General features: G+C 39.4%; 1 protein-coding gene across 1 annotated transcript in view; it reads left to right on the top strand.

The window, feature by feature from the left end:
• LOC139725402 (ATPase family AAA domain-containing protein 2-like) overlaps positions 1 to 23,083 on the top strand; it is a 52,371-nt gene that overhangs the window by 24,891 nt on the left and 4,397 nt on the right. Inside the window, exons 5-20 of the mRNA XM_071636479.1 lie at positions 33 to 213; positions 817 to 897; positions 4,901 to 5,024; positions 6,247 to 6,354; positions 8,136 to 8,247; positions 8,788 to 9,078; positions 9,435 to 9,683; positions 9,880 to 9,970; positions 10,747 to 11,070; positions 13,151 to 13,295; positions 13,992 to 14,178; positions 14,992 to 15,177; positions 16,299 to 16,434; positions 18,733 to 18,929; positions 20,721 to 20,880; positions 21,643 to 22,620. Coding sequence (XP_071492580.1) covers positions 33 to 213; positions 817 to 897; positions 4,901 to 5,024; positions 6,247 to 6,354; positions 8,136 to 8,247; positions 8,788 to 9,078; positions 9,435 to 9,683; positions 9,880 to 9,970; positions 10,747 to 11,070; positions 13,151 to 13,295; positions 13,992 to 14,178; positions 14,992 to 15,177; positions 16,299 to 16,434; positions 18,733 to 18,929; positions 20,721 to 20,880; positions 21,643 to 22,620 — 3,550 coding nt within the window. The remainder of the gene's footprint in view (positions 1 to 32; positions 214 to 816; positions 898 to 4,900; positions 5,025 to 6,246; positions 6,355 to 8,135; positions 8,248 to 8,787; positions 9,079 to 9,434; positions 9,684 to 9,879; positions 9,971 to 10,746; positions 11,071 to 13,150; positions 13,296 to 13,991; positions 14,179 to 14,991; positions 15,178 to 16,298; positions 16,435 to 18,732; positions 18,930 to 20,720; positions 20,881 to 21,642; positions 22,621 to 23,083) is intronic.

Genomic DNA, 23,083 nt, shown 5'->3' on the forward strand with positions numbered 1-23,083 from the left:
TCTCATAAGGTTCCAACCTTCTTTGTTTTCAGAGTGAATCTGGTCTTGACATGTATTCCCGTATCAAGAATCGTCATATCAGTAAAAAGAAGCGAGAACAAGAAAAGACAAAGGAGCTGGAAGAAGGAGAAGAGGAAGATGATGAGGATGAAGAGGATGATAGCGATGAAGATGATTCTGATGAAGATGATTCTGATGAAGATGATAGTGAAGGTCAGTCTGTAGGTGATGGTAGTGATATATTAATGATGTCATCACCACATATAACTTGCTTAGTTGGTTGCTGTCTCTGTTTCATGAAAATATGTGAGCCTTAGATGTCCCATATTTTCATAGTTTATGTGTGGTTCTTATTCTGTTTGTGTGAGAATTTACACTATTGAAGTTAACTTCGAAAAAAAATTAGGAGTGAAATGATAGAAAAACAATGTTGGTGTCCAAGATTTATTACAATATTTTTTTTTTTGCATTATCTATTATATGAAGTCACAATATATGAAGTCACAATAAAGATCTGTTGCCAGTTTCCATTTGATTTTTGTTTATGTGTGTGCGTGTGTTTTTTCCCCCGGTTATTGCAGTTGTGTCCATTTTGTATGCATTGTTTTCTGATATTTTTGCCAGGTCACCTCCATCTACTATCATTCTAATGCATGTTCTAGTTGGGATTGGTGGTACTCCATTTTTATCAATTCAGAGCAATGGATGATGATACCCTTAAGAAGAAGTCCTTGAGATTCCATAGCATATTTCTATGATACATGTGATAAATTGTCTGATACAAAATGTGTGGTTTATTTATACCTGTATATACAGGAGAGGAAGAAGAACACACACCACAGTATTCGCTTCGCCAACATCGCACTATTACTGACAGATATTCTGCACCTCTTTCAGGTGAGATAGTCTGCAGATGGTTCCATTATTTGTTGTAAAGGTATCAAACAACACATTGGGATGTTCTTTTGACAGTTTTTTTGAAAGGCAATTTTAGAAAGGTATTTAATTGCCATACTGTTTATCAGCTTGTATTGTTTGTAGCTTTCCCGCACCCTGGCCTATACTCAGCTATAATTAACAATAGCAAGACATTGCAAAGGAATTCCATAACTTCCTCTTTTTGGCCATTTTCACATGACAATGAAGCTTTTTCTTCAAATATCATAGAAAGATTAAATGAGAACTTACCTGTTTAAAATTTGATCTTTATTTTACAAGAAGTTGTAGGAAGAGCATACATTGAGAGACCCACTTTTCACACATGCCATCATTTTTCAGAGCATCAAATACAACTGTATGGCTGCTGATAATTTTAAAGATTGTTGAGAACGTAACATCAAGTTTAAAAACTTTGGGAAAGAGGGAATGTATTCTATTTGTACAACTCCCTCATAAAATAAAGATCAAATTCAAGCAGGTAAGTTGTCATGTAATCTTTGTATTTTACTTCTGGAGTCTCAAAAAGAGACTACATTGAGATTTTGAAGCCCAGCAATCATATTTGCTACAATAGAAGAAAGAAATGGCTCTTATGATTTGTCATTTACCAATTGGGTAAGTTGTCTACTGTAAAAGTGGTTTCTTTCGCGGTGGTTTTATTTTCCCACTTTTCGCGCTTTGAGGTTGAACCGCGAATTTAACATGTTTAAACATGTTAATGTTTTGAACTCGCTGCTTGTTATATGACAACGCTATTGCGCACATGCACACACGAAGATTATGGTCAACACACTCAGCGATACTGCACAATGTAGGTAAAAGCATGTTATAGGCCTAAAGTACTCGAGAGATGGGATTTCAGGTAAGCCTACATTTAATTTTAATTTCCATTTAATAAATAAAAGAATGACTGGATTATAGTTTGGGTTTTCATGCGCAAAATAAAACAGTTTTTGCTGACTGAATTCACAGATTTTGCCGACCGCGAATTTAAACACACGCGAAAAAGTCGGCACCGATGGAAACCGCGAAAGTATCTGTACGCGAAAGAAACCACTTTTACAGTACCTTGTCCGGTCATTTCTTTAAGAGAGCAGTTGTGAGATACTTGCTCCCATCATCATGCAAAGGTTTATTACAGAACTTTCTTGTAGAACTACAAAAACATGTGGAGAGAGGAAAAAAAAGTAACCCATTTGAAGCTAGAATTAGAATTTTGAGTGTAACATCTGATGCACAAAAACATGCATAAATTAGCATAATTTGCATAATTAAGAGGAAACAACCATGTTTTTAGAAAAATAAATGATTCATTTCTAGAGAGGGCAATGTGCATGTTGATTTTTGCCACGATCGCACAGTTGACGGCCGAGATCCAGGGGGAGGCCACTTGCTGTGTGGCTGCGTGCTGTGTCCCCCTGTAAGCGCTGGCCTTTAATTAACTAGATCGGGCTATAGTAGGTAGATGATAGAGCTGGGGGCCTGGGAGGCCCCCCCTCCAGATCTTGGCAATCGAAGGTGTGATCGTGACAAAAATTGGCACACACATTGCCTAGATGACGTCATCTAAAGCACCATGAAGTTAATTTTTCAGAAAATTGTCATTTATGCTAAATTATGCTAATTTATGCATAATGATGCATTAAATCAGACAGTTTGGTATAAATCACTCAATAAACCTCAAAACAGGCACTTTTTTGTGTAAATATTCTTTTTAGTGTCCTTAGCAACTGTAAGAGAAAAAAATTGCCATCGGAAAAATTTATTAAGTATTTTATTGTTTTTTAATTTCTTATGTATTTCTTTGGGGTTTTTTTTTTACTTTATTTTTTCATTGTTTTTTTGTATTAAATTTGTCTGCGACATTGTTCCGAACAAGAAGATATGTTATGAATTGATTTTAATCAATAAAACCCCCAAATAATCATGCTTTTATGAAATATGCCTGTAAGCACAGTTTGCATTGAAATTGTACACAAATTCATGTTTTTGAGCAATTTTGGATATGACATGCATGTACACATTTATGCGTAACTTCAGAACCGTGCACCCGGGCATCGCAAATTTGGTGTCAAAAGATGTGGGAGAAAGAAAAAAGTCATTAAACATCGCAGCGATAGCTTTTTGCGATGGCGATACATCGCGCGGAACGTCGGCCTAGTTAGGGTTAAAAGGCCTGCTGCTACCGCCAACTCTTGGTCTGTATATTGAAGCCCCTGAACTTGCAGTCCAGAAAAAGAGAAAGCTGCTGCCCTGTAAGGGTGGTAGGTCTGTGAACGTGACATGCTTTTGATTGGATTTCTCATCACACCTGATGCGGCTTTCTGTTCCTATTTCAGGTCTTTCATCTGCTTTCCCCAGTTCATCACTGAACAGGAATTTAGTAACTAGTGTGGTCGGCTTGCAAAGGTGAAAATAAGTAGCGGCCATGTCCAACTTGATGAGCTCTTTTCTCAACGAACCGAGTTCAAAATTAGCATTGCACAGCAACACCAGTGCATCGTGCTGTGTGTCAGTCAGCCAAGTTGATGGAAAGGAGTGGATTAGGGAACTAAGCCCCTTCATCAATGGCTTCTTCATGCGTCGTAATTTAGCATCTCTGCTGTGAGTGTGTTGCGGTAGATTATCCCATATCAGGCAGTTTACCCTCGGAGTAGCAAGGTAGACACAATTGCTGGGGCTGGGTACATACTTGTATATGCAATCTGTTCCAGCTCTTTTTCCTCTAGCAGATGGCTGATGAGGTAGGTAGTAGAGCTAGCTATGTCCTCATTGACTGGCTGCCCAGTGTCACTCTGCTTTGCAAACTTTGCTGCGAGGACAGGAATATCTAGTATGTCTGCCTTGTTGGTAGCAAATTTGCCTTCTTTCTTGCCAGCTTGGTCTATGACCATGTCGTGCTTGTGTGGCTCCCCGCACTGCTGAAAATTTGTTTCCATAGGAACATCACATGGCCCGGCGCTTTGCGCCTCTTCGTATGCCACAAAATGGCGTGATGCCAGTTTCCACGCATTGATCACTTGATGAGGGGATTTTCCATCTTAGTAAGTCTGTCCTGAACATCTTAGGACTTATTGGCCATCTTTGGGCCGTTCTTTAATACAGCAGATTGTGGCGCTTTACCTGCCCTGTTTGTACATATGTATTCGATTTCGTAGATTTCTTTCTCGGCTTGTCTTTTTGTCTGTCGTAGCTGCCGTTGCGGGAGTAGAATGCTGTGGTTCTTGGTGTACAGTGCTGATTTCCACTTTAGCCGTATGATGCAGTTGTTGTGCCTCCATCACGATTTAGACACCGCGTGACTACGTTGAATGCAACAAGTATAAAGAAGCTCTGCTTACACATTAGCTAAGCACCACGGAGATTGTAGCACGATCCAGGGAGATTGTGTAAAAATAAATTCCTCTACTGCTAGATCCTACATCCGTTGGTACCGCAAAAAACGTGATAAACAAGCAGATAATTCGACTGCAATAGGGAAGTTACTTCCTAATAACTTAGCACAGAAAAGCGATATAACTGAGCGTGTGCAAAGCAGGTCTCTCAATGTAGTCTCTTTCGGAGACTCCAGAAGTAAAATGTGATATAACTCTTGAGACATTACATGCCTGAAGAAAAGATTTATGTGGGCAATATGTACCTAGCAACAGGGCCAGGAAAATGTCAGGGATCAATGGTAGTAAAATTATTCAGCTGGTAGCAGACGTCATCTTGTTGCAGGTTCGCGTCAGTTGGATTTTATCAGTGAGTTTGATTTTATCAGTGGTTGTGATGCCAACTTCTGGTATCACTCTGCTTTTCCATTCTAGCTAGCCCACACTACTTGGCCCATGTTCTAAATGATTTTGGAGACATAGTGGTAAGTTCATGATTGCCCTGATAGATTGACAAGATAGAATAAAAAAGGAATGGACAAAGAAGCCTTTAGGGTGCAAACATGATATTAATCTTTCTGTTACAGAGTCTCAAAGGAGGAGGCCCAAGAACTACGAAGAGTTCATCAACCCTCACTCCCCGCTAAGACGTCATAGACTCAAGCACAAGAAACACCTCACACCAGTGAGAAGCCCTCAACTCCAGAGAAGGTAGGGCTTTGTGGTTTAAACAGTTTATCAACTCATAACTGCCTACAATGCATTCAATACAACAACATCAGACCATCAGCATGTAATTTATGGAGTCTAGCAGTGTGAGTAGCATAAGTGCATTAGGATACAATATGATAGTGCCAAATGCTGATGTGTTTGGAGAGTAGATTTTATGGAGAGTGATCTTGTAAAAGAGCGACTAATTTTTATGTGATGAATAGATGATTCTTCAAGGAAATGCATCATACTTTTAGATCCGGAGTATGTTATTGTTAGGACTATAACTTTAGACCAGAACAAATTGCACGAATGACATAACATGAAAGATAACACTGTTTATTAAGATGAGTATTTCTCCTTTTCAAAAAGGTTTTCACACAAAGAAAAGGCAAAATTTCAACGATTACAAAGTGTGCCGATTTATGCCAGCACTGATGATGAGAAAATAGTTGCAATGACAATATTACATGACTATATGATAATGGACATAAGATGGTGCCACACAATGCCGTACCCCAGGTTCCGACAGTACCCCGGAGTACGGCTTGCCAAATCGTGTTTAGATAAATTGTGGAATAAATTGTTGTCCTTGAGAAGAGAATTCAATTCTCTGAAAACCCCAAACAAGTTACACTAGGCGTTTTCACATCAGCCCGATGTTTCGAAATAGCGCGCTATTTTCTGACTTGGGAAATTAAAAAATATCTTGAGCTTGGATTTTTATCGGGCTGATGTGAAAACGCCTACTGAGCAAGGTAGCAGTTTCTCCATAAGAATGCATGAGTGGGGGCTCACCATAAGAATGCATGAATAGGAGGTTCACATGTTTCAGATATGTAGCAATGCAATCCATCACAATATCGCTTGCTTAAAAAGGTTACCTGTGTAGAATTTATGCATGCTTTCTTCTTTTTTTTCTGCTTCCTTGAGCCCCCACTTATCCATTCTTAATGTGAAGTTGCTACATCATCAGCCTTGTTCATTGTGATTTGTTATAAATTTTGAGAACATTCTCATTCCTTAATTCTGATCACTATAAATTCTGAAACTCTGTACCCAGTATAACCAATTTATAGTTGTTCGAATGTAAAAGTCTGAAAATCAGGTGGAATTCTGTAACGGGGGTTGTCAAGATGGATTTGATCAAATTGTCTGAGAATATTAGAGATAAACTTGTTTACGTTGTGATACAAAATTCATCTAATTTTATGGATTGCAGGAAGCATCATGCTGCACACAATCTTTCTTCTACAAGCTCTGATGATTCAGATGATGAGCGTCGTTTTGAGCGAAGGAAGAATAAGAGTATGGCTCGAGCAAGAAACAGGTAGATGCATAAAATTTGTACTGAATCTGCAAAATCATTGAAAGGGAGTGTACATCCTGATATTATGTTGCTTTGTATGAAACAAAAATTAAAGGTGAATATCAGTGAAAATTTGGGTAACAAAAGCAGGGTGCTACATATTTGTATTTTTTTTTTTTACCCCTTGCATGGTCAGGCAAGCAGATTTTCAGATTGTTGCAGAACACTTGCTTGTACTTGAATTTTACTTGTCCAAAATGAAAGTCGGAAAATATAAGAAAATGATACAGAAATCTGTAAGTCGAGCCATAAAGACTCAATGAAACACAGTCATTTGAATAAATAGCACACATTGAATTTTTGTTTAAACTCATTAGACAATGCTGCACACTGGCACTGGTCGTAAGGTCACTAAACAGTAAAAATCACTGGGGAAGTATTTTTTTTTTTATTGTTCCAAAACACTTGCCCAACTCGGGATTTTCACTTACCCCAGGCAGTCGCTTATGTAGCACCTTGCAAAAGAATACACACAGAAAAGTTTTGAACTGATAAAACTTAAAAAACATAAGACAAATCGACAACCTGTGATGTACGTAAGTGTTCAGCTGCTCTCCATTTGTTGTGTACCCAAAACTTCACAAATTTACATTTTTCTCAAATATTTTGCCACAGACAGAACTTACCCACTGAGGAGAACACACAAAAATGTATTTCTCTTGTCATATACCAAGAACAGATCTGGAAAAAAAAAAAGATTCTTGTGAGGAAAAAAAATTTTTTTGACTTTTTGTGTACAAACGGAATGGAGAATTGCTCAACATCTGTCACACAGTTGCCAATTTGTCTTACTCTCCAAACTTTGAACAGTTCATAACTTTCTTGTGTGTGTCAATCCCCCCCCCCTTTAAAAAAAAAAGAACAAAATCACTGATCTCCTTTTCATACAAAGCAAGAATATCAGGATGGAATTCCCCTTTAACTACACAACACCTTTTTTTTTTTATTGATGTCCTTGTTTATAAAAGCTAACTGCCTAACTTCTGTTGTGGCTAAATTTCTTACGACTGCAGGAAGTTTTACCTATTATATTAGGGAGCTTTAGATTTTGACGCGCGGACGTTTGAGACGAGTGCGCTGGACGTTCTCCTCTCCCCTGCGTCACGTTGAAAAGTAACTTTAGATTACCCTGGGACGCGACGTTAAAAAAATAGAATCGCGCCCCCATATGATCAGTGCATGAAGTAGTTCTCTACATTGCAAACTGTGCGGACGTAAAAATAGCCCAGTACGCGTAGTGAAAAACTCAGGCGATGCAAGCTAAAAATAGATCGACTTGACGCGCGCTTCTGCGCACGCTCAGAACATGTTTTTTTTCCTTTGAACGTCCGCGCGTCTAAAATCTAAAGCTCCCTATTAAGACGTTATTGCAGTCATATTTCTTTTCTCCCCTAATCGGTGCAAAGGCAATTATCATCAGGAAATACTAACCCATCCAAAAGAACAAGACCATTAATGACAATGAACAGGGATATGCAAATATTGTGAAATGAAAACAAAATGTAGTAAACACGAGTGTTTTCATATATGTATGTTAAATTTATCAAATACAGTGGCAAGAATGTCACTTGTTGGAGCCCTTGAGTAGCCATCCCTTACAGTAGAACCTACCCTGTTGTTGTCAGCGTAATAGTCTTAGTTGGCAATATCAACCCTTGTACACCATGTTCATTCCTAGAATTCACTTGAAATTATGCTTGCGATAAATGTTGTGTATTGTTTGCTGTTTGTGTGTGTTCAAGATGTTTACCCATGAACCTGAATCCTGAGGATTTGGCGAGTGGAGTACTAAAAGACAGGCAGCGAATTGGCAGTAGTCTTGCAGATGTGGATCCCATGAATATTGACACATCGGTAAGACAAAGATTGTTGGCAAAAAATCTTTTCAATATTTCAATATTAATTATACATGTTTTCTTCATTTCTCTAGCCAAAATACTGTGCATTTATGAGGAATTTTATACACCATCTGGTTACTGTTTACCCTTAGGGGATTGTATAGTTTTGGTTGAGACCAAACTTTAGGTTTTTCACATTTTTGAGTGAGATAATGAGAAACCTCTGATGAAATATTAAAGAGCATGTAATTCCAAGAGGAATTCAGTGTTTATTTGATGAAAATTGTTTTCTAAATTGCTGAGAGCAATTAGAATAAAAGGTGGGACCCACCTTCCATTAAGATTGCTTTGTTTTACTTAGTTTTCGATGTCTCAGCCATTCCAAAACCGATTTTCATCAAATAAACTTTGAATTCCTCTTATAATTGTATGCTCTGTACTATTTCATAAGTGGTTTCTTGGTATCTCACAAAAAATTAAAAGATTTTAAGAATTTAAAGATTTATTCATTTAAAGATTTAGTGTTGCTCAAGTTTACATTTTCTTTATTCTGTAGGTGACCTTTGACTCAGTCGGTGGCTTAGGCTCACACGTCCAAGCCCTTAAAGAAATGGTCGTCTTCCCACTCTTGTATCCAGAGGTTTTTGAGCGCTTCAAGATATCTCCGCCAAGGGGTGTCTTATTTCATGGGCCTCCAGGTACAGGGAAAACTCTTGTGGCAAGGGCACTGGCCAATGAGTGCAGACAGGGGAACAAGAGAGTGGCATTCTTCATGAGGAAAGGTGCAGACTGTCTCAGCAAATGGGTAGGGGAGTCAGAACGTCAGCTGAGGCTTCTGTTTGACCAGGTGAGGAATGCTGAAAGCCAGTGATGTGTCCTCTTTTTCTTCCATTGTAAACAGATGGTGTGACACTGTATTGCTCTGACAAGTGTTATTGAAGACTTAAGATTTTGGATTTTGGATTATTTTATAGCCATGTTTCATTTGAAAGGTTTGCCAGATGTATGTCTACGAATGTGTTAAGACTATAGAGGCATTAGGCACGTGGCAAAACCATAAATCTCAGCGATAACATGATTATAATCAGGTCCAGATGGATTTGGAGTCAAAGTAGCTGGACTAATATTTTCCAACTTTAAAGATATGTGCTTTGTGCAGAGAGCTATTTCACTTTGCCAGTTATATTTTCTGCTCTGCATCAGGCTTTTACCATGCGACCATCCATCATTTTCTTCGATGAAATTGATGGACTTGCACCAGTTCGGTCTAGCCGCCAGGATCAGATCCACAGTTCCATTGTGTCAACCCTTCTCGCTTTGATGGACGGCCTCGACAGCCGAGGAGAAGTTGTGGTCATTGGGGCCACTAACCGAATTGATGCCATTGACCCTGCACTCAGGAGACCTGGTCGTTTTGACAGGGAGTTCCTTTTCCCATTGCCCTCATTAGAGGTAAGCTTCAAAGTGAAGAATTGAATAGTTTTGATAGAATTCTTGCACAATTTCTTGAAAGATTGGCATGTGGCATGAACATTATGTAGCTTTTTCCCCTATCCCTCCACCTCCATTTAGTCTGCTTTGGTGTATTCTTGCATGGATCTCTAAGGTTATAGCATTCCTGACAGATTTGTCTGAATTTCTTCCACAGGCAAGGTCCAGCATCCTAACTATCCACACCAGTCAGTGGAACCCGCAGTTGGCTCAGCCGTTCCTGGTTGAAGTGGCAGAGAGATGTGTTGGTAAGAGTCATGAATAACCTTTCACAACATTACAGAAGAGCACATACTTCATAGACACAATCTACTTTTGTTATAATCTCAAATACTTCCTCTAGAGTTCCAGTTGCAAGAACATTTGGGCACATTCTGTGTCAGACTTGCATGTTTTATGAGCTTCTGTTAATGTCATCATGTACAAATTAAATTATGGAATTTTGTCTGTTTTTATGCGTCTGTCACGAACTGTCAGCAGAAATATGTTTTCGGATTGTCTGTCTTTCTGTGATCGATTTTGAGGATAATCATGTATCCAAATGAAACTCAGCATATGTATGTATGAGGGATAAAGCTGTGCCTATCAAGTTTTGGGTGCACATGTTCAAGGTCAAATTCTTAAAATTGCATGATATTCCCTATATCTCTGCAATGCCAGAATGTATTTTCATGAAACTTAATGTATACATGTAATACCTGTCACATGTTACCAATCATGTGAAACTTGTCTTGCACTGTCAAAATATACAACAGACCTATGGGAGAATAATGCGATGTGATGGAGGCATACCAGTTTACCATAGTGACATTTATAGTTTAACCTGTCTCTTCCACAAATGTATGCAGCTTTGGACTGCTCTTCCTTTTCCATGTTGAGGGAATGTTCTTTCTTTTCACGAAGTAATACTTGATTCCAGATGAAAAGTTGAGGTTTGTACTTATTTTATATGTATGAGACCAAAGCACATAATATAACTTTGGGAGCAGTTACTCACTGTTCTGTTGTATTGGACAAACTGCAGGTTATTGTGGTGCTGACCTAAAGGCTTTGTGCACTGAGGCCGCATTGTTTGCCCTGAGGCGTCGTTATCCCCAGATCTATACTTCTAAGGAGAAACTTCAACTAGATGTGAATGAGATTCAGGTCAGTGCAGGCGACTTCCAGCGAGCCATGGGTCACATTGTGCCTGCCTCCCAACGCTCTGTGGTCAGTCCTGGTCGCAGCCTGAGTGCCCGTGTCCGCCCATTGCTCCTCAGCCAGTTTAATGCTGCACTTAATGTTCTACACCGTGTCTTCCCAGAGGCCTTGTACGAAGCAAGACTTCTTCATCAGGTAAAGAACTCTAGTTACGTGCTTTGACATACATGTATGTGATATTATTGCCTCCAGTTGTCAGCTTTGTGTGGAAAAAAGGATTGGTATTTTGCAGCTCTGACAGTGAAAAGTGCAGAATTTGCTTTTTACGTATCTGCCAGAAAGCGTCACCGGAAGCATTATGTTTTGGGGTTGTCTGTCCGTCCCTTCGTCTGTTTGTCCATCCGCCTTTTCATCTGTAATCCATTTTGTGAACAGCATAACTTGAGTACTATTTGAGATATATCCAAATAAAACTTGGCATATGTATGTACATATGAATGGACAAAGCTGCACCTAATCAACTTTGTGGCATACAAGCTCAAGGCCAAAGATCACAGGTCAAGGTCAAATTCCAAAATTTGACTATTTCCCCCCCCCCCCCCAAAAAAAAAAAAAAAAAAAATCTCTGCAATGCCTGAAGGTATTTTCATGAAGTCATTGTGCATGTATGAATGTATGTATGTATTACCAGGTAAAGATTCTGAATAGAAAATTTTAGACCATGGTGTCAAATATCAAAGGTCAAGGGAAAATGCTAAATTTTCATGTTTTTCTCAGTATCTCAAAAATGGCTCAAGGTATCTTCATGAACCTTGGCACATGGACATGTATTGCCTGGCAATGATTCTCGTAGGAAGAATTGGGTCATGAGATCTAAGGTCAAGGGTCAAAGGTCAAATTGACACTCCTTTTGTAATTATAATATTTATGCCTCCGCCACGAAGTGGTGCCGGAGGCATTATTTCTCCATACAGCTTAATGTACCTTTAAATGACTCAATGATTATGCTTAATTGAATTTGGTACATGCATGTATGCCTTGCTGCACAAAGATTCTGTAGGAGAAGAATTTGGTGGGGTCAGAGGGTGAATGAAAATGCTTAATATCAATATTTTTGTCCTTATTTTGGGAATGACTCAAAGAATTGTCATAATGATTAGTTTATTTCCATAAAGTGATTATTTGCCAATCATGTGAAACCATTGTCTTACATTGGCAAGATGTTCTGTAGACCTATTGGGAGTAAAATATGCTACAGTGGAAGCATACCAGTTGCCATAGGGACATTTCAAATTTTTCTTTTAACGTTGGATTTTGATTGGATGTTCATGATAATCGTGTATTATTGTTATTATCATAATCATTATTACCATGGTGAATGTTGTACAGTCAACCTCGCATACCTCGAAGTCGTCGGTACTGAAGAAAATGGGGGATTTTTCTTGCCAGCCGTGTATTGCTTTGGGCGCACGATCGTTCTGGTCTCAGAATATTTACAATCGAGTGTGAAAAGATTTGTGACATATCTTTGTTGTCCATGCGCTCTTAATTGGAAATGCTGAGTGATGATTGCAATTTCCATTCGAGCAACATGCTGGGAAAAACAATAAGTTAAATAAGATCGGGACATTAGATTTCCCTTTGAGGTAACCAAACTTTGAGTTAGTTTTTCGAGCTATGCGAGTTTAAACACACGGAAACTCCATAGGAACAATCAGGACTTTCATTTTGCCTCAGAGGTAAGTGATATTTGGCTAATCCGACGTCGAGGTAAGCGAGGTTTACTGGAGTTATCATTTTAAAATTATGCTAAAGAGGTTTGGGTTTGTTTGTTCCTGTGTGTGTGTGGGGGGGGGGGGGGAATGAAAACAGGCCTTTACACCCAGCAGGAGGCATTTTTCTATCTCAGAGTTAATAGAGAGCTCTGCATTGCCATTTTCACAGCTCTTGCTCCATTGTCACATTGGACTCATACATTAGGCCTGATACACTATGTTGCTTTTATTGTGCAAGTCCTAAACTAGAGGTGCTTTATTTGTGTAAATATACTCTATATGTGCCAGCAAAATGGGAAAAACAAAAACCTACCTCAATTTCTGCCATGATCATCAAATGTAACAATGAAAATATTGTGTTCAATGGTTATTTTTCATTGTCCTAACTGCAATTCCTCTATTTTTTTCTCAATATGTAGAATTTTTAATATATTGCATGTCATGCAACTGATTTATGCTGTGTCACTTGATGCTATATACTTCTTTTCCCCATCACAACAGCAGAGCCCAGAGATCCTCCTGCTGACCTGCTAAACTCTGATGAGCAAGCTGATGATGGGGTTGGGCCAAGTATATTCAACGGCCCCCTCTCAACCTGCGCTTCCAAGAAGCACAGTTCATCAGATACAGGTGCCAGATCATTCTTCAATTTCATGAGGTTGGTATCAAAAATGTCATGGCAGCCTTAGATGTCATAGCTTTAGTATGAAAATAGAGGTGCAGGGAGGAGGAAACTTTTCTGGATGTGCTGTAAATTTAACTGTGAGAGTTATAGCTTCTGATGTTTGATGATATCAAGGAGATTGTCATGATATGTGATGTGTACAAATTTTTCCTTTTTTTTATGTATCTCTATCCTGAAGGGTGCTGGAGTTGAAAATCCATTTGTTTTGTCTGCCTGTCTGTGTTTCAATCCTTTCCAGATTTCGTTATGATTTAAGGCAAACTATTCTGTATATTTTTATGCCTCCTCCATGAAGTGTCACCAGAGGCATTGTATTTTCGGGTTGTCTGTCTGTCCATGCATAATCAATTTTGTTGACAGCATAATTTAACGATAATATGGGGGGGGGGCATGCAGAAGCATACCAGTCGCCATAGCGACATTCTAGTTTTGGAACCTGGCCTAGATATGTTTCATGAGATATAGATGTGCCAATTATATTTTGGGCATTCTACCTCATAGCCTAAGATTTGTCTGCAAATAAGCAGGCCCATGTCTTTTGATCTAAATCTTACAATGAAGTCTTAGATTTTTTACCAACATCCTTTGACATTACCAAGTTCTCATGCAGTGTTAGAAGTGATGTATAGATTGTAGTTTGACAGACTGCTTGCTGTCATTTTGTTACAGTACTTCCCTCTCCCAGCCTTATGCACATCGGCCCCGCTTCCTGATCACAGGCAAGACCGGAATGGGGCAGAGTTCTCATTTGGCTCCAGCTCTGCTGCATCACATGGAGAGGTTGCCTGTCCACTGCCTTGATCTTCCAGCTCTGTATGCATGCAGTGCCAAGACCCCAGAAGAATCTTGTGCTCAGGTGTGTCATATTGCACTCCTCTTTCTTTTCCTCGATCTCTCCCATTTTATACCCGGAATGGAACAGCATAGGTTGACAGGAGTTGAAAGAGGGAGATCACACTTGTGTACTTTAAATGCATGGACTCTGATCCTACAAAGCAAAACTTAGATCGTGCATATAACTGATACTGATGCAGAAATCTTCTGTATTCCTTTAGCATTTCTCTGAAAAGACAAAGGGGCGTCATCCAGTTGCATATGATCAGTTTGTATGAAAATTGGGGTCACTGCATCTGGTGCACTGCAAGATGATGTTGTCATCATGACATCAAGAGCAGCTAGTCGTTGGCTTTCAGTGATAATTAGTGTGTGAATGTAACTCATAGTTTGGAGAATATTTACCTGACATTGAATATGAGATTTATAAAGTATAAAAGTTTTGGATGTGCTTCCACTTGTCCGTGCTTCTGTACAAAATTTTACATTGAGATACGAAGACTCTTTAAAAAAAGGCTGAGTTTGCGAATGACAGCAGGGCATGACGTTATTTTCATATAAAACTTCATCTATAGTCAAACTTTTCTAAATACAGTGTACTTGACAGGTATTTTTACCAGTGTGATAGAATATACAAAGGAACACCGAGCCCCTGTGGAGGCCCTCAAAGCTGCCCCTAAGTTTGCAAATGTTCTCAGGTAATACTCTGCAAAAACGTGTGGAAGGTGAACTTGTATTACTCAGGTGAGCACGAGACCCCCTGTGTCTTTTGTTTTTGGTTTTCTCACACACTTTATATAACACTTTTAAAATATATGATCCCGTATCCTACCAGGTATTCCGTGAAGCGCGTCGCACAAGTCCAAGTATCATTTATATCCCTCATGTCAATCAGTGGTGGGAGGCCTGCACTGCCACGCTACAAGCAACATTCCTCACCTTGCTGCAAGATCTACCTCCTTCAGCCCCCATTCTCATCCTTGCTACCTCAAATCGTCCCTTTCAAGATACTACACCAGAAGTGAGTGTGGGAAAAATGTGATTAAAATGGCATTAAACATGAATAATAAATGTACAGCATGGACTATCATTCAGGTTTAAGATAAAACAATATTTGCATGAAAAAGAATTTTGGAACTCTTAAACTCACTTTCACTTCTAGAAATACTACACAATTCAAACCTCTGCTTTAACTACTTGGTTGCATGCCACGTTCCTTGTGCTCAAATATGTCTCTTGAAAGTTCCGAGTACTCGGTACATAATATGACATCGTGGCAAGGCTGTGCAAATATCCCTAGCCTGAGCCCTGGCTTAGCTGTGTGATACTGAGCGAACGATGGACAAACATGCACTGTGCGTGTGGCAGGCATGTGTGAGAGATCGAGAATACATTGTACCATTGTGGTGCACTGAGTTCAGTGCGCACAGGGCATGCATGCTTCTATATCCCACAATAATGTGTATTGTACAGAGACGATTTGGGGGATCGGATGCACACTGTACCCCTGTGCGTACAGGACAGGTATGAGTCCAATGCACACTCGAGCTCTGTAGTGTACTAGTGATGTGATGGTGTGATCCTCGCTTGCCAAGAGCTGCACGTACATGTATGTCTATTTGAATCTTACAATACTGCATACCAATTATTTGATGTGCAATGTGTAATCAGAGATGGATGGTGGTGTTTACTGTTGATGTCTTCTTACATTTTTTCTTGGATTTTAATTATAGACATGGATGATCATGGAGGAATAACCATGGCATCCAAGTTGAAATCTACTGGTAAAGTTTTAGTTTACATGCATAGTTGTAGACTACATTGTACAGTGTACGTTTGCAATAGTTCGCTCTATCTGTACAATAAAAATCTGCCACATTGTTACACTGAACACGTTTTTCCTGAAAAAAACAACAACATTGTTCCAATATCAATATTAGCATTAAATAATGAGAAAAAAATTCAGAACTGGCTAATTATGTTTTTTTTACCTAAAATACATTTTTTTTTCCAGGCTGGATAGCTCTGCATGAATAATATCATGTATTGAATAATTGTGCATGTAAAGAACAGTGGTTTACCCACAACAGCGAATTCCTTTCCATCTACATTTATGCTCTGTCTGGTTCACTCTGCTTCAAGGTGAAGTCACTCTTTGCAACAGGCCACGGGGAGGTTATGAATATGCAATATCCTCGAATGGAAGAAAGACGCACATTCTTCCGGGACCTCATCCTCTCTCAGGCTGCCCAGGCACCACCCAGGAGGAAACAGGCTTGTAAGTGGATCCCCTTGCTTTCATGGTGTGCTTGTGGAGTATGTGTGATTTAAAACCAAAAACATATCAGAGACAGCGCCTTGCAGTTGTCACTGGTGTGGATTTATGTGTGTGTTTACGTACTGTCCCTGTCGTGCGTGCACTGATGATGGGATATGCTACGGGATAGCACAATAGGGGGAGGTATAGCTAACTGACAGCACTGGTACACAATGGCATGATAGCTTTTTTGCTAGTTATTATTCTTCTTTTTTTCTGTTGAAGCGTCGTCAGAGGCATTATGTTTTTGTGTTGTCCATTCGTCCGTCCTTCCATCAGTGATCAATTCTTTGTAACTTAAAAAACCGTTTGAGATATCCTTATAAAACGTGGCATAGATGTCTGTATGAGTGGACAAAATTGTGCCAATCAAGTTTTGGGTGGACATGCTCAAAGTCAAAAGGTCAAGGTCAAATTCTTAAAATTTCACTATTTCCCCCATATCTCTGCCATGCCTGAAGGTATTTTATTTAAAATTAGTGCATACATGGTTTACCAGATAAAGATTCTCTTGGAAAAGTTTTGGCCTTAAGGTAGGGGGTCAAGTGAAAGACCTAAAGTTTCACTTTTTTCTTCAAACATTATCTCAGGAATTGCTCAGGGTATCTTCATGAAATATGCATATACTGCCTAACAATGATTATCTTTGGAATTTTGGGATCAAGGGTTAGAGGTCAGCTTAGAATGCTAAAAATTCTGATATTCATTGCTGAAATTACATTTTTTTTTCCCCCCATACCATGGAGATTACCCGGTGCATAAACTTAAACCAGGCATATACATGCATTACTGCACAATGATTCTTTAGGGAAAGATGTTAGCCATGGGGGTATTGTTTGCCATGGGGACAAAAGGCAAGGGTCAAAGGTCAAGTGAATATTGTAAATATTGTGAATACTGTATGAATGTGCTCTCGTAAACAATTTAGCCATCCATCCATCCAAATGAAACCTAGTTCAAGGAAAGTAAACACTCAGCATGGTTTGACAAACATGTCTTTTCATGGTTTTTTTTCCCGCAAATTATGTGAAACTGTCATCTCACGTCAAGATGTACTCAAGATCTTTTGTGAGAACCATGTGAGGCGGAGGCATACCAGTAGTCGTAGAGACATTTCTAGATCCTTCATTGGCCACTAGCCATGGAGCAGTATAGCCTCAAAATGTTTTGGCTGCTGTGAAACTGAAATAGATGTGGGGTTTTTTTTTTTTGAATTCTCAGTTCCATTGTTTTTCTGTTTTTATAGCATTTTTTTATCTCCTTTGGCACAGCTTTCTTGCCTGAAAAGGATGTACGCTTTTTGGAAAAGTGAGTGCTTGTTAAACACACATGGCTGGGTTGAAAAAAAAAAAATCTTGGTTTTAATTGTAAAGTCGTGGTTGTAAATGAACCTTTTGAGTTTACATGGATTTATGAATATCATTTGTTGATATCCTATCTTCCCTTACCCTCTAATGTCGCTTGCCAACCTTGGATCATGACACATCCACCAGTTCACCAAATTTATCTGGCTTAAGCAAGCAAACACTTTTGCACACATGCTCACACATACACACATATGCCACACACATCTATGTAACTTGACACAGTTACAAACTTGAATGTTGTGGTTTTTCCCATTTTTGAAAGTGAGTGTTTTAATATGCAGAGTATGTAGATCGGGCAAGAACCAGTACAGCATTGTCATATGTACTATTCTGCTTTGATGAGAGTGGTATTTTGATCTTTATTTGCTTAATGCTGCATTTACACCATGTTCCCCGTAGTCACAGCAGCCCCAATTGCCCAAAGCATAATGCGCTGTGGGTAGATGAGACATTCTCCTATTCTCCCCTCTTCATATTCTGACATCTGATCAGTCAAGACTATCAGTGCTTTCTATTGTGTCCTGCTTCAGACCGCCTCCAAGTTTTGTTATGGCATATTACATGCCCTTATATTTTGGTGCGTTCACCCCATAGAAAGTTTCTCATTAGCACTGGGACTGCCGTGGCAAATTTTTTGACAGTTTAAAAATCTGACATGGCATCCATGGCAATCATGGCCTGTCCCATCCCACCCTGTCCCATCCCACCAAGTTGTCTCATGTCCATCTTGTTTTGTCCACAGTGGCCCGAAATGTGGCCGCCGGGAACATGGTGTGTGTAAACGCAGCATAAGACTGCCCACATGCTGTAACTTGTCATGAAGCATGCACAGAAGTCACTGTGTCACTGTTAACTATTTTTCCTGGTTTTTTTTTCTTGTTATTTATTGTAGCGACAGGGGAGCTGGAGGTGTTACCAGTGGCAGCCCCAGCAGAGCCTCGTGTCCTGTCACAGGCTGAGACCCAGAAACTTATGGATGAGGAAGAAAGGAAACTCAGGGAGCTCCGCATCTTTCTGCGAGATGTCCTGACGCGCCTTGCTTCCGAGAGGAAGTTCAGGGTCTTCACTAGTCCTGTTGACCCTGAAGAGGTGAATTTTGCCTACTGTGGCCTTGCAAGAACACGTTTTCATCCTGTTAAAACGGTGCTCCCACTCAAGCGGTGGCTGGTATTGGCCCGTGCAAACCACTCAACATGAAGCCCAGGCATGTGGGCATTACAGTAAACCATGCACAGTTCTTAAACCCACTGATAACCACAGCAACGAGTACACACATGCTACAACATACAGACACAAAATGGCGATAAAAAAAGACAACAGTCTCACAAGTCTCACAATTCTGCAAATCCATCATGGAAACAAATCTTCATATATTTGATCTACAAAATAACATATCAAACCATGATGCCTATGACCCTTTCTATGCAGAGAAAGAGGCAGCACTGCTAACTCTAATGTGTTAACAGCTTGGACATTACATGATGACACTGATTGCATGTATACGATCTTAAGCTGTCAGCCACACAAAACACATACTGACACACACAAGTGTACTATGCACACACAGGGAGAGTATGGGCTGCACGTAGGGAAGGTGACTCCATATCACACTGAAAGGGTTGTAAGTGCAGGAGTAGAAGCTGATAGTGCTCGATATAACCGCCTGCACTACCCCCTACTGCGTTAACAGCAAATGTTTAGACTGTTCAGTCGGCAAAATCTATTAGGAATTTGTTAGAAAATTATCTCTGGTAAGGGAATGAAATCTTTGCGATTGTTTCTAAGGATTTACTTATTATTTTTAGACACTTATGACTGGTAATGGAAGTGTTTCAGCTAGAATTTGTCCTGATATAACGGTTTATGGTTCCTGTTGAGCATAGGAAATAACACATGAAAATTTTGTTACACCAAGTTTTGTTGCACTTAAGCGGAGTTCCCGCTATATAGGTTCCTGATTAATGGGTGAGCACTATACTCATAATTGTCACAAACAGGAACATTCTTACTGCCATAAGATAGTACTGAATGAAAGGCTCCCCAAACAGTTAATTTCCATAAATTGTCCCTTAGGGGACATCTAAAAATCATGACATTTCAGGGGAGGAATTTTGTTTTTTTATTTTTTGCAAACTGACATCAAATATTACTTTCAAATAATGCATAAACATTTTTTTGGGATAACATTAATGATTGTTAAATATAAAACTAAAATTAGTATTTTGATGTTCAAATTTGAGTCATGAGGTTTTTTAATACATGCTAATTGAGATGCCAGGTCTTGGCACTTCATTAATGATATGTTTGTGTTGCTATCGAGAATTCTTTACTTGAGACCAATTTCTAGTCAGTGTTTATTGCTTTTCCAATTCTAAGAGGTCTTGACCTAGCAGCTCCGCTGGTTTACATTCTGTTTGAATCTGAAGAAATACAAAAGAAAAAAGAAAAAAATGTGAGTGTAGAATTGCAGCCCATGTCTCGCTGGATATATGTGCTGATGGGTTAGTTAGTTTTTGCCTGCCATATTCACCAGTTTTAAATCATGTTCTTACAATATTATCTAGTACATCATCACAATGAGAAGTCAAATGCCTCACCAAGTTATGAAAAAAAAAATACTGATTATTCTTCCATCTATATGTCAGTCTGCATATATCTGATTCAAGAAAGTTACTGTAAAACACAATATTTTCGCGGCATGAAATTTCCGCCAGTTGCCTCTAAAATTCATTGTGTATAGCGTAGACAAGAACTTTCAAGTGCATTTTAATTTTGCAAAATTTGCAAAATTAAACTGCACGCGGACATTCCTCGTTTCACAGTATGAAAAATGCAGACGTGTAATCCTTTGAATAACTATGATACTGCTTTTCTCACCAGGTGCCAGATTATGCTGAAGTGATCAAGAACCCAATGGACTTATTCACTATGAACAACAAGATCAACCTCCACCAGTACACAAGTGCTAGGCAGTTCCTGAGTGACATTGACCTCATCACCAGCAATGCCTTGGAGTATAACCCAGACAGAGAGCCTAGTGGTCAGTCCCATCATTTCAAATTTCCCCAATACCTCATTGTTTTTTATGCCTCTGCCTCAAGGGTGCCGGAAGCATTATGTTTTCGGGTTGTCTGTCCGTCCGTCCGTACGTCTGACCGACCCTATTTTCTGTTCTGTATCTATTGTAGGTAACAGTTGGTTCAACATTCAATTTACTTTAAGCTGTATTAATTGAATATATATGAATGAATATAGCCTTGAAGCGCCCCAGAAAGTTTCAAAGATTTATGTGTGCATTCATCAGTGGATGTTAAAGGGATTGCGCAGTTTTGGTTGAGACCTAACTTCTCTTTTCTAGCAGTTCTTGTGAGATAATGAAAAACTTCTTATGAAAATAAATGAAAGCCCATGTAATTCTAAGAGGAATTCATCGTTTATTTGATGAAAAATTAGTTTTAAAATGGCTGAGATATCCAAAACAGAGCAATTATAATAAAAGATTGGACCCATCTTTTATTATGATCGCTTTGTTTTACTTTGTTTTTGATGTCTCAGCCATTCCAAAACCATTTTTCATCGAACACTTTGAATTTATCTTTTTCATGGTATGCTCTGTACTATTTCATAAAGTGTTTTTTTTTGTATCTCACAAAAAGTTAAAAGCCCAATCCTCATCTCCACCAATACTACACAATTCCTTTAATGCAATGGTCTCCTATCCCACTTAAATATCTGCGTTCTCTTATCAATTTTCACAGAAAGTTTGAAATGCAAACTTAAGTGGATATTTAATTGATTTCAGATCGAATGATAAGGAATCGAGCTTGTGAACTGAAGGACATGGCATATGCCATCATTGATGCCGAGATGGACTCTGACTTTGAGAAAGATTGCGAGGAGATTGAGGACTCCAGGTCACGTCGCTGCACCACTCCAACTAAAACAGCACCGTCATTCTACAAGACCGTTCACCAACATACTGTGGCCCTAGCGCAGCAACAGGCCAGAGAGTTAGCCAACCAAAATCTGAAACCTCACCAGCTGGCTGTTGACTCTCGACAGAGAGGGGAGCTCAGTGACACTGAGAGCACAAAGAAACCCAAGAAGAAACCCTCAAAGAGACGAAGTGCCTGGTCTCGAGGATTCCTGTCCAAAAAGAAAAAAAAGAAGCCACAAGCTGTTGCTGATGATAATGAAGATGAAGACAGTGGTGAAGAAGAGGAAGAAGAGAAAGAAAATGGAGAGACTGACAAGACAACTGTAGAAGATGAAGAGGAAGAGATGCACAACAGACCACTGACCAATGGAGACATATTTCATGAGACCAGCAACGATTCCACAAATGCTCCTAGTACGCTCTCCCAGATCACTGATGATGCACCACATCCCTCTAGCATGATTACTACACGGCTGACACGCCTTGCAACAGGAGTATCCAGTGAGCATACCACCAATTATACCACTGAACAGCGCAGTGATGCAGAGAGTGTGAAGAGTGGGCCACGCACACGTCACAGCTCCCATCGTTCAGACTGTGGTGGGCAACGGTCACCTCATCGCCTTGTTGACCACTGTGAGATCCAGAATGGCTTCAGCAGTGCAGAATCTTCAGAGGTTGAGCCACCAACCTTGGAGAAGGTTGAACCATTCTCACAAATCCAGAATGAAGGGTCAAGGTTGGCAGGAGGTGATGAAAAAGCAAAAAATAGTACTGCATCAGGCACAGAGCCAACACCTACCTCAGCAGATTCCATCAAAGACAAAGATATGAATGGAATGGGTAAGCATATTTCCATAACCATTTCTATTATTAACCCTATTATTTTTTTTTTTCATTATTATCATAATTATTGTTATTATTTTTTGCAGTTCTGCCGTAGGCTTCATGTATGGAGAACTTGCACGAATGTATATAATATGTGTGACTTTAGCAGGAGTCATGTGCATGAGAGAGATACTACACACAGGTGAATTTCATGTATTTCATGTCAGTCAAAATAGTAAAATATAAAGTGAAAACATTCAGGACAGACATTTTAACATCATGAAATTCTATGAAGGGGTGGGATTCAGATAATTTTGGCCTCATAAGTATCTAGAAATCTGTGGTAGACCAGGTGAATACTTCACATTGACAGTGGAAAGTGCTGTACAGCTGCTATAACTTATGGGTGGGGTTGCAATATATGCCTTTTATTTAATTCTTTGCCTTGTATTTTGCATGGTTTTGATTTCATTGACAA

The sequence above is a fragment of the Diadema antillarum genome, unplaced genomic scaffold, assembly GCF_040938485.1.
Source record: "Diadema antillarum isolate AM-2024a unplaced genomic scaffold, OU_Dant_1.0 seq00000039_RagTag, whole genome shotgun sequence".
NCBI classification, from domain to species: domain Eukaryota; kingdom Metazoa; phylum Echinodermata; class Echinoidea; order Diadematoida; family Diadematidae; genus Diadema; species Diadema antillarum.